Genomic DNA, 12,799 nt, shown 5'->3' on the forward strand with positions numbered 1-12,799 from the left:
CATCGTACACTGAAGTAAGTAAGTAAAGCTTTATTTATATAGCGCCTTTCGTACATGAAATGCAACTCAAAGCGCTGAAGACCCATCTCTTCGGGCTGCACCTTAGCTGTCCCTCCTGAAGCTTCCCTTTCCTCCTGTCTGTTGTGTTTATACACTTTATTTTGTCAGGTCTTATAGCCTATGTTTTAATATGTTACTGTTGTTTTATCTTGACTGAGTACTAGTTTATAGTTTATTTACTAGTTTTACTAGTTAAAAAAAAAAAAAAATGGTATCAAGCCTGTCCTCTGATTTCTACCTCCACCAGCCTCTGCTGGTTCCCACCTAATTACAACAATCTCCCTTTCTTGCGACCGAGACGTTATGGATGTTTGAATGTACAGTAAATGATCTGCTGTCTCCACCTAGTGGTTGTTGTCCCATATTACCCCTGTCAGTAATGCTCCAAATCATCATTTACCCCATATCAATGCACTGAATGGTTAGAACTGGGGAAGTTGTTTTATTGAACAGGTTTGAGGAAGAGTAACATACAAAAGTATTAATTCTATTAAAGCTCTATCTTTGAGTATCTGAAATTAAAGATACAGTTGTCTCACTTCTGACTGACTGACGCTACAGAGATTGAGAGACCAACTTGCTTGAATAAATAGTACATTTAGATGCATGATGATACTGCATGAAAGTCAGATAGAAAGCCACATTGAAAGTCTTCTGCTGCTTTAAGAGATGTCAGGAAAATGCAATGCTGCCCCCTGGTGGACAAGCTTAGATGAACTTCCCAGTCAGTCATTACACACACACACACACACACACACACACACACACACACACACACACACACACACACACACACACACACACGCACACACACACACACACACGCACACGATACAGTAGTAGAACATTCATACCGTGAACCATCATTGTGTGTGTGTGTGTGTGTGTGTGTGTGTGTGTGTGTGTGTGTGCGCGCGCGCGCGTGCGTGTGTGCGTGCGCGTGCGTGTGTGTGTGTGCATCTGCTACTGACCAATAGCATCACTTAATTCGCCACACACACAAATCTGATTGGTGAGTTTTCTTACCCCCTAACCAATCGCACAGCCCCACCCACAGACACACCACAGGAATGGCGGGTGACGAGGCTGAGATCCAGGTTGACGTGACGGCAGCTTTCGCCTGGGCCTATCCGGTACCGATACACATCCGTTGCTGAGCAACCGAAGGGAAGTCCCGGGCAGAGAGAAGAGGTCCACGTCCAGCTGTTGTGACAGCGGTTTCTCTGAGACACGTATCCGGGATAATAAACCTCCGGGACTTCTCTCTGATGCTCAGAGTTGGACGGCTGCCGCGAATTGAACACCTCGCCGAATAGAAGACACTAGCTCGGGACGGGACGGGGGTAGTATAGAGAAAATATGGATCTTTTGGGGCTTCTGAATGTGGACGAGCTGTCCCACGGACTGGCCGGGCTCTCCATGTTTCCGTATTTTGACACGGCGCATTATATCGTGTCAGTCATGGCCCTGAGGGAACAGCCAGGTAAGCAGTTTGCACGTTGGTTACCTGTTGTTACCTGGTCTGTCCATGTTTCATAATCTATTTGATACACTGACTGTACACTGGTTATATTTGGCATTTAGGTACCAACTGTCATTAACAAGAAGAAGGCTAAATATCCAGGTCTTTTCGATTATAGGCTATGCTACTCTAGATAGATTATTGCATAACACAGCCATCTAGCCGTGGAGATTATTTTGTATGATAGATTTATTTTATTTTATTTTTTTCAAAATCCCTGGGGTTTGATGACATAATCTAACGGATTGCTGCACATATATGGGTTTTTGCCATTACTAAGATTAAAAATATCAAATAGTAGGCTATACAGATTCTTTGAGTTTTACACACAATTGATCATTGACAATGACACGACTGCACCATTCCACTGATACATTCCATGTGTTTCACCTAGGCTGTACTAGGGTGTGGCAGATCATTACAGATCTAGGCTACAACTGTTGCTGTAGCTGTGCAGTGATAAGATAATCCCTTTGATTCCAGGCCCAGAAAAGGAGAGGGAGGCCCATCAATAATTAAACAGGCCCTCTCTCTATTTCTGTCACCAGGAATGTCTCAAGATACTGATAAAGGACATGACCTAAATGTAGAATAATCACATCAGAGATCACACACACACACACACACACACACACACACACACACACACACACACACACACACACACACACAGACACACACACACACACACACACACACACACACACACACACACACACACACACACACATACACACACACACACACACACACACACTTACCTACAATGATCAACGTTTTAGAAAGTCAAAGAAAGTCAACAACAAAAAGAATGGCATTAAACAGTTAATTAGGCTAATTAACTAATTAGTGCTGCCCATGCTTCTATAGAGGCACTGCGCGCCTGGAGTTAGTTCACTGGGTCTGAGCCAAGCCCGTTATGTCACTTTAATCGTCACTCTTGAGACAGGTGGCACATTTACTGCTACAGCTTTGACCTTTTCCCTATACAAACCCTCATTGTGGTCCAGGGGGGGTGCTGTGCTGTAAACAAGCTATTTTAGAACATGCCTTGTGAAGCATCCCTGGCCTCCTAGCCCCTCAACCTCCTGTCCTCTGTTCCGATCTGTCTCACACTGACTGGCTCAGTGGGAGCGGGTGAGGAGTGGGGGAGTGAGGGAGTGCCTGCTAGAGCTTCCCCCCTGTCAACCACCTCAAATATCAGGGGTCAGCCCCCCACAACATACGAGTCCTTGTATCACCTTTCTCTGTATGTAGACTAGGCCTATATACAGTGTGGGGGAGAGGTCTAGTAGTGTGTGAAGTGACGAGAATGGTTTGAGTTTACTCCAAGGGGATCCTGTTCAAAAGAAAGAGGATTGGCCGACAACAGTGTTTCGCAGGAGTGTCTTTAATTCGTTCTAATGCAAGATGCAATGTGACCTTGGAATCCTTCTTGTTTATACAAATCTCATATCATAAGAATGTACTTAAGACACAAAGCACATTGGAGAATGGAGATTTTACGCCAGCGGATCTTTTTCCCTTAAAAGGAAATGCCTGTTCAGAAAGAATGTCCCATAACTGGTTCTTAAGTACTCTCCATATAGCTCACAGCTGAATCTGGTCAGGAATCCTACAAATCACTCTGACTTTGCATTTTGAAAGGAAATGTAGGCTAGACTCTTGCTCCTTAAGAGAACTTTACTGGATGTTCTCCCTTCATCTGCATGTACGTAACTGCTACACTGTCATTTTGTGTGTAGACTATAGAGTTAGCCTGTCTCAATCCTAACTATCACTATGTAGCCTAAATTGTGGGGAATGGAAGGTCTGACATGGAAAGTAGAGTAGCATTAAGGCCTAGCCTTAGCACTTAGCATCATTATGTAAACACTGTAATCTAAAAATAAGTCAGCTATCCCATCCTTTAACAAGGCTCTCAGAGGAGACCTAGTCTGTCCCTGTGAGAGAGATAAAGAATCTCCTTGTGTCTTCTCAGAAGTTGAAGGAGATAATGGCCGGTGTGATGTAACAGTGTTTTGACAGGGTGACATCAAACAGTGTTTAGTTACAAGCAGCAGCACTGCTGCTACGGCAAAGCATGGCACTGAGTCGAGGTGAACTGCAGAGAGAGAGAAAAGACGGATGCTGCTCCCCCCCAATCTGCTTCTTACTTCCTGTTTACAGAGAGAGCCTGTGAAATATTGCCGTCTAGGGCCTATTCCCCAAGCAGTTGTCAACTATCTATGTTGTAGCTGTGTTGCTGTTGTCTCTCTGCTCTGCTCCTCTCCCTCTCCCACTGAGCCCAGAGATTTGACTTGTAAATGCCCTCCGAACGCAAATCCAAGGGGGGCGACCATTTTCTCGAGGTCTGATGTTGATGTATTACCCCACCTGCTAACCAGCCAAGCCTGCGATGCTGTCGCCAGACTCTGTTCCTGTTCACATGAGATTGGATGTTCCCCTTTTTGGCCTCATTCATATCTGTCAAGATGCAGCTCTCTTGTGCCCCATAAAAACGTCACGTTGTAAAACACCGCCCTATCTTTTTGTAATCCACTGGGCAGATATGGCAAATCCCTAAAGGAAGAGGAGGAGCGGAGAGCCAGTTTCCATGACGCACTCTTCCGTAGGTTCTGGAAAATCCTTCTGGCTACACAGCAAGTTTACAGTCCATTCAATGAATGTCCCCTGGCAGCAAATCTAGCTCACCCATTCTCTAGAGATTCCCTGTATCTAGGACTAGCCTAGCCTTGTCCTTGAACAAGTCTAACTGATTAAGGATGACCTAAGCTGCATGCTTTTGCCCTGGACCTGAAGCTGTGTTGACAAAGCAACTGCTGTTTATGCTGAACTACTGTGCTTGCCTTATTAGTTTCTGTTGCTCGTGTGGCAGTGTTCGCTGTTGCCAAGTCCCCAGGCATTAACTGATTAACTGACCAACAGCTAGAAGTTCATCACAGCTCATTTCACTGCTGTGGCCAAATAAACCACTCTGTTCCTCCACTGAATACTTTGTCTGATCTGTTCTCACAAGATAACACAAACAGTGGCTGCATACTGTACTATTGACTTACCGTGGCCTGCAAACAGCGGCTGGGTCAATGACGGATAAGGATTTCAGGAGTGCAAAAAGTGAAAAAGTTAAATGATGCATAACACATTTTCCATTAATAATATATTTTATATTTTGCACCCAAAGATGTGTAAATAGGACTAACATAGATTGTCATCATTCGGTACAACAATTATCTACAGTAGACAGCCTGTATTGTTTGATTGCCTACATGCGGAACGTTTAAACTTCGAGAAATATTTTGCATGATCCTAACCTTTTTCACGATTGCCATTAACTTCTTGCGTACCTCTAGTCATTAATGCTCTGCTTTTGATGACGTTGCAGGTTATTATGTCTCCCAAAAGAAAGGTATGTTACTACTATTCACTGTTTACTTCGTCCTGGCTGTGCCCACTCCATCCACCCCTTATACTGTATTTGCATCCAGCATCTGGGATCCTTTGGAAAGACTTTGTCTTGGATCCTACGCATGCCTACCGCTGTCTGTGCATCCAAGCCCATACCATTCCCATCTCCCCTGTGTTTTACCGTCACAGTGAAATCATTTTCATTTTGTTTTGTAATTGTGGCTGCTTAATGCAGGTAAACTTAAGACTGTTATTTTTGTATAGCTGGCTTGTCAAATGACTAGCCTGTAACATGCTTTCAATTGATGGTTTGCATGAGGGCTGTTGGATTAGGGATTTCACTGTCTCGATGTGTTTTTATTTGATGGGTGCCGTTACGTAAGTTGTAGGCTATCTATATTGTAAACACACGATTTAATAATCTATTGTGCAAATGTTGATTCAGAGACACTTCACATTTTGTATTGTGACTTCATATTAAGAGAGTGTGTGTGTGTGTGTGTGTGTGTGTGAGTGTGAGTGTGAGTGTGAGTGTGAGTGTGGGTGTGGGTGTGAGTGTGAGTGTGAGTGTGAGTGTGAGTGTGAGTGTGAGTGTGAGTGTGAGTGTGAGTGTGAGTGTGAGTGTGAGTGTGAGTGTGAGTGTGTGTGTGCGCGTGTGCGTGTGCGTGTGCTGTACACCCTGTCTCTTTCAGCAAAGGTAGTATTCTTATGTAAACCGACTATCTCAGATGTCCAGGTAATTTATCATTTCCCAAAAAGAAATGTCACGTCATGTTCTCCCCCCTCCCCATCCCCCCATCCCTTTTTTATCAAAAAGGTTCTGGTGGTAACAGTACACAGTAGACACTCATGTTGTTGAATTATTGAAGAAACAAAGTGAGCTAGGTCTCCAGTGTGTGGACCTCGTGGTGCCCTGGAGCGATTCAACAACTCTACCGCATTGCTCACCTCCCTCTCCACGAGTCTAATCTTCATTTTAATCCCACAGATTACAAGGGTTGCCTTGCAGGACCTGGCTACAGTAGCATATGGCTTACCTTGTAGAACCTGCCAATTGAGACCAAGATGGTCATGTGGCTGGTCGCCATGGTGACCACCACTTCCTGTACTTCCTGGTACGCTATTGAATGAGATGCGTAGGCTGATTTAGTATTCACAGCGGCATGGAAATGCGTTTCTCAAAGGAGGTGGGGTTGATTAGATTAGTCTAGCCAAATGTTAGGCTTATGTGGTGCAGGGTGGTTGACATTTAGGTGCCCTAACCCCATCTTCCTGTTGTAATACACAGCACAGTAGAAATCTTTCTTACCACTTTAATCAAATCAATCCTAAAGCCCTTCTCTGTGGCGTTGTACATATTCAGGCTGTGAGTAATTGTGGCTATTATGTTGGTATCAGTATTGAGCTGTGCTGAAATGCTTGGGATTTTGGGAAACATTTGTGAGCAGATACCAGTGTCACCATGAAGCTTTTGAGCTCTAAAGCTTTTGAGCTCTAAATAAATGCAAACTGAGCCTCCTATCTTTAGCACATTCTAGCTGTGAGAGTGACCAAGGTTCTCACTCATCTGGCTGCTGTGGTTAATGATTAAACAGAAAACATGGAGGAAGTAGCAGCGGATACACCCATCATGTCAAACGTTGACCTTTGACCCTGTCAAGTTAACTATGAACGATTTCAGATGTAGTTTAACATGCTAGCCTAGCACCACTGACAACATAGACAACAACAATACCAGAATGTTCTCCAGGACTATTCTCTTTCTTGTCATTATTTTAGTTAACCATGACTTTCCTTGTGGTGGACACAAGGTGACAGCAGTGAGGATGATGATGATGATGATAGCTATAATGATGATGCTTGCTTGCAGGAGCCTTGGAGGCTGATGAAGATTGTGATCACAATAATGATGATAGTGATTACGATGGTGATCATAGTAATTATGACATATGATGATGATGCTTCCAGGAGTCCAGGAGGTGGCGAGGCGGAGTCCGTTTGCCTGCTGGTTCAGCTCCATGCTGTACTGCTTCGGAGGGGCCGTCCTGTCAGGCCTCATGATGGCCGAGCCCGCCGTGGCTCCGCTCTCCAACGGAACCAACGTCCTCATCGCCACCCTCATCTGGTGAGTCCTCTTGAGGAAGGGGGTGGGGGTGAGAGGGAGAGAGAGAGGGTGGGAGGGAGGGAGGGAGGGAGGGAGGGAGGGAGGAAGGGAAGGAGGGAAGGAAAGAGGGAGAGATGGAGAAGGAGGGAGGAAAGAGGAGTAGAGAGAGAGGGAGAGATGAGATGGGGGAGTGGGAGGGAAGGGGTGGGGGGAGGCAAAGGGGGAGAGGTGTGAGAAGGGGAACTACCTGCAATGGAATAACAAGCGCTGGGCATCTGGCATTGTCTGTTTACATAACGGAAAACATCACAAGGGCTTACAAATATGACGTTCCCCATTATTATGTTTGGTAAAAGAGACAGAACTCAGCCGAATGACAGGAGGACAGCATGCAGCGTCTTGTACATCAAAGTCAGCGGACCCTGAACATCACCACAAGGCTCTCGCAGTCAAAACAAACAGGAAGAGACAGATTCAGATATGTTCATGTTAATGTTAATGTTTGAACGAATATCATGTTACTCATCAGGTTCCGTCCTGGCAGTGTAGAGAAGGGGGATTTGGATGAATGAGAACAGCATGTGTGTTCTCAGAGAACATTCTTAAAAGAGATTTTAGACAACAAGAAAACATTAACATTATTACCCACGTTACATCTTTATTATATGCTTTGCTGCCCTCTACTGGGATAAAACGGACATCTTTTTTGTTCTGAAGCTCTCTTGACTTTAGCATTCTGGCTGTTATAATGAGTGGATGCTTTAGCCATTATGTGCAGTTACAGTGCATTATACTTTGCAAAATGATAATTTAAGGTTCTTCAAATATGTTATTTAGACAAGAATATGATAACTAAAACCTGACTAATATATATATATGTTTATGTACTTAAGTACATATGTAAGTAAATGTAGGGATGTTTTCATAGCACACATGTTTAATGAGAGTGTCAGTGGTTGTGGGCTAGTAGAGCCTGACAGGAGGAGTATGCGTATATGAGTGGATAATTAATCAGCAGAGGGATGGACAATTAGCTAATCAGTCAATGAGTCAATTAGTCATGCATTAGCCCGATTACAAATGTCAACGCACACTGTTATGTATTTCATAATGGAATAAAGTTTTGTCTTTTTGTCCTCCTCTCCAATACACAGTAATAAGGATATGGAAAAACAAAGCTGTTGTTTTGCTGGAAACTGCACAATTTGTTATTCTGTCAGCTATGCAATACTGCTGAGATAGTGACAGATTGTTTTGGTCCCCAGTGGGACGCTGGATATGATTTTTATTCAGCTCAGTACCACCTTCTTCTTTTGCAAGGTTGTGAAGAAGCATTGTGTAAGATAGTGCCCTCTGCTGACAGAATATAATACTTGCAGAAACTTGGTGTTTACAGTAAACGTAATGTGTATAGCTAAACCATTCTTTTATATTGTGTGTGTGTTTGTTCCACAGGTACCTGGTGTTCTACTGCCCTCAGGACATGGTGTACTGCTGCACGGCGGTCCTCCCCCTGCGGCTGGTCCTGACAGGGATGAAGGAGGTGACGCGCACATGGAAGGTTCTGGGAGGAGTCCTTCAGGCCCACAACAAGTACAACAACAGTCTGATGGTGATGGTCGCTGTGGGCTGGGCTAAAGGTAACACTGTGTGTTTGTGTTACAAAGATGTATTCAGAAATGGGCACACTACAGTCACTTTGTGCACATGCGTGGAAACACCCACACACACACACACACACACACACACACACACACACACACACACACACACGCACACGTGTCCATGACAGTGCCATTGTTTGTCTCTCTCCCTCCTTAGGGGCTGGGGGAGGACTGATTGGTAACTTTGAGCAACTGGTTCGAGGAGTCTGGAAGCCAGAGACCAATGAACTTCTCAAGATGTCCTAGTAAGTCTTCCACTGCTCTTAGGATTAGGGCCAGGAGTTTTTCCTGACCATGTGAAAGTAAACATGTGGGGACCTAGTTACCAGTAGCCTATTACTGCACTAGGTCCTGGGACTTTTTTTATTCTCTTCAGTTCATGTGATCATGAAAACAAAACATCCTGGCCCCACTTATGATCACAGGGTCCGAGGGAGAATAGAGCATTATGATTGGCTGTGTGTTTTCGTACAGAACTCCAGTGATGCAATTAGAGTTTGAGTGGCGGCAGGTCTGTGTGTGGTTGTTACCTCACTTTGATCTCCAAGCCATTGTTGCTTGATGCCTGTCTCCAGGAGCTTTTTATTCTCCTACAATAGTAACGAGAGCGCCCGCTTCATAAAGGAAGAATGCGGTAGGTGAACTAATTGCTTTCGGTATTGATTGGTCTGGTGTCATGGTCTGTGTTTCTATTGCTGTTTGAAGAGGTGCTGTCAGGGAATGCGCTCTTCTGATAACAGTCTTCACCAAAAAACTGATGTCTTCAAACCACGAACACACACACACACACACACACACACACAAAAGTCTCTGCCATCCAGAACCTTTGTTTTTCCCCTCTAATGATTTACATATTTGGTGTCAAACAGAAGAAAGAAAAAAAATAAGAATGAAGGAAATTCTCAGGGACAGAAAAACCAACAGCAAGACTGCTTTAAAAAGATGCTGAGTCTCTGAGATATGTGACGGTCTGGTGAAAAGGTCCGCAAGGTGACAATTGACAATGTTCATATTTCGAAAGTTTAAGTGTTGAAGAGTCCACTCAATAACAACAGTTTTAGGATCACTAAATACTTAAGTAATCATTTGTGAATCGGACTCACTGTATCGCGTCCTGTCCTGCTTCTGGCTACTGGGTTAGTGATACATCGCTTGTAAACAAACATATTTTTAGGACGTGTTCAAAAGCAAGGACTGTGTGATCATCTAATTATGTGTAGTAGTTATGTATTTTTAGCATGTTGATGTTCTATCAGCATGTTGCGATGAGCTAAACATGCAGTTAGATGTTCATAATGACGTTCCTTCTTGGCTGCTTGCTAGCTACCAACGCGATGGTAGCAAACACGTCTGTTTTGATTCAGAGCGAGTTTCTACGGTATTTGGTTTGAGGTGTATCAACATTCAAATAAACACATCTTCTTCAACTATTTTCAGATTTCAATGTATGACACATCACGCATCACAATCTTCACTTTCATAATCTGTAAAAAAGTAAAAGAAAACAGAAAAATGACCGTGCCCGACTTGAGGACCTTTTCATCAGACCCTGCCACATAATATGTGGACCTGTTCGGACAAACACGGGTGGGCACCACCCAAAGGCTCACCCAAGGCCACCAAGAACAACCCTGACTTGCCTGAGTTGACCTCTGACCTTTGACCCTTGTGTTTGTGCAGCCCTACCAAGATCACCCTCATAGGCGCGGTCCTGTTCGCCCTGCAGCAGAACCAGTACCTCCCGGTCCAGAAGCATCACCTCATGTTGCTCTATACCATCTTCACTGTGGTCAACAAGGTCAGTCACACAGCCTCTGGACAATCCTGACACCATTCCTCATTCCATTACAATGAGCCCCGTCCTCCCCTTTCTGCCTCCACCAGCCTCCCTTGGCCCGTATTCATGAAGAGACTCAGAGTGGTAACCCTAACCCTGACCGTTTAGATCATAATGAACGACATTACATGGACAGGTGGAGGACCTGGTCCCAGATCAGCACTCCTCAGCAGTGTCTTTATGAATATTGGCCCAGGGTCGGAATAATATTTATTTTCTTTCAGAATGTGTTGGGATGCTTGAGCTAGCTAGAAAAAAACAAACGGTGTTTTGACCCAGGTCAAGTAAAATGGAGTCTTACACAATCCACCAAAATGTGTCTCTGATGTTTTCTTCTATCATGGAACAAGAATGACCTACCTTAGTTTCTACGTTAGTGATGACTCACATTAGTCTAGTATTGCCCGTAGCAGGAGGTTTTTGCATCATTTTCATCTCATTGCATCATTCCTCTATGTACTGAGAGAAGCCCCCTGTCTTTGACTTGATAGATTTACCACAGGTTCTCAGAACTCTCCACAGTTAGCTACCAAAACTCTGATCCGTCACCACAACACCACCGCATTTCATCTCTTCCAATTCTAATATGTGCCTTTATTCTTATTTATTCTGTCAAATATTCTCAGTTCTCCTCCTCCCTGTTCTCTCTCCACTTACATTGATCTGATTTCTCTTTTATCCAGACGAGGATGATGCTGACTGGATCCTCCTCCTCGCCCTTCGCTCTCATAGAGTCAGCCGTGTACAGCATGTTCTTCGCCGGACCATCGCCGTATTCGGCCCTCACCTCAGAGACCAAGACCCCTGTGAAGCAGGCATGGTCCGATAATGGTGTGCCCACTATGAAGACCACAAATGGTGCAGCGGTCCCAGAGACCCCAAACTCCCCCTCGAAGACGTCAAGGAAGGGGAAGGGGTCCCCCAAGAGCTCCCCCAAGGCCAAAGAGCAGACAGAGAAGAAGACTGACTAGTGACTAGCGTTTCTACTGTTCGCTAGCACGTCATTAAGATTATCTACTGTACCTTTCACCTGACGATTTGTCTCTTCAATGAGAGAAAACGAGTGCTGTATCTGAGCTGATTGAATCCATCCAATAATTTAGCTATATTTTGATATTTATAATGAAAGCAAATTGATAATCTTTTTCTAATGATGCATTGACGCATCCTTTTGTAGGGGTTGGGTGAAGGTATTGTACCTGCTGATTGGTGAGTGTTTTTTGTCAACTTTATCTGTATATTCTGATGTATCTGTACATTTCCTACTCTGAAATGGTTCCGGTATTTTTTTGTATGATTATATGAGATATGAGATTATACTCAGATGTTAATATATTTCTACTCAAGCAATTACACACGTGAATGTAAGAATTTGCAATGGAATGCTTTTTTGCTGTTTCTTTTGTGAATGTTTAATATTCTATTGAACACATGAAAGTAAAAAAAATCACTTGCACTTTAATTTGAAGTCTTGTAGTTCTTACTTACTGCAACTGATGCAAAGTTGTAAACACTCGGACTATGGTATATCAACCATTTAACTTAATGCAAACAATACTTATCTTCTCATACAGGCTTCTTCTCAATATATATAAGTTGTTATATGAGTCTAGTATGGAGTGGCTGTGGCGGAGGAGGTAGAGCCGCCGTCTAATGATTGCAAGGTTGGCAGATCGGCGGTTCGAGCCCTGGCTGGCAACATGTCGAAGTGTCCTTGGGCAAGACACTGAACCCCAAATTGCTCGCAGTGAGTCCAGGCCTTGCATGGTAGCTTGCCGCCATTGGTGTGTGAATGTGTGTGTGAATGGGTGAATGAGAGGCCGTTGTAAAGCGCTTTGGATAAAGGCGCTATATAAGTGCAGTCCATTTAGTATGAATTGCCAAATTTGACATCTTGTGTGACTTTTAAAATATAAAAAGAATTATATATAGCCATTGATTCTTGTAGACTATAACTGCGTCATGAGCCTAGTGCAATTGCCACCAGAACCCAACATAAAAGCAAACAATACATAGCTTCAAAATATTTTAAAAACAATACTTTTAATCTCATGGATGGTCAATACTACGTCCATAGGTCTGTCAATGAAATTGAGAGTGGTTACGTTCCCGATTACAAGCCTCACCCCTCAGCTGTTTACCAAAATGTGGGTGGGAGCCCGCCTTGTTGTTGTTTTCACTACAGATTGCACCTTTAAGAGTTG

At 43.9% G+C, this 12,799-nt stretch overlaps 1 protein-coding gene across 2 annotated transcripts; it reads left to right on the top strand.

Moving 5' to 3' along the window:
• The first annotated feature begins 1,167 nt into the window (after positions 1-1,167).
• Positions 1,168-12,050, top strand: tmem38b (transmembrane protein 38B). 2 transcript variants are annotated; one of them, XM_080527885.1, is made up of 6 exons: positions 1,168-1,543; positions 6,959-7,115; positions 8,550-8,734; positions 8,916-9,003; positions 10,439-10,556; positions 11,279-12,050. In XM_080527885.1, exons 1-6 carry the CDS (start codon positions 1,420-1,422, stop codon positions 11,564-11,566), a joined length of 960 nt encoding a protein of 319 aa, XP_080384011.1. In that variant the 5' UTR covers positions 1,168-1,419; the 3' UTR covers positions 11,567-12,050. The 2 variants fall into 2 exon arrangements, with proteins under 2 accessions (XP_080384011.1, XP_080384012.1); XM_080527886.1 differs by lacking the exon at positions 1,168-1,543 and adding an exon at positions 6,732-6,801.
• The last annotated feature ends 749 nt before the right edge of the window (positions 12,051-12,799 follow it).

The sequence above is a fragment of the Nansenia antarctica genome (genome assembly GCF_963989245.1).
Source record: "Nansenia antarctica genome assembly, chromosome: 4".
In the NCBI taxonomy this organism is placed as follows: domain Eukaryota; kingdom Metazoa; phylum Chordata; class Actinopteri; order Argentiniformes; family Microstomatidae; genus Nansenia; species Nansenia antarctica.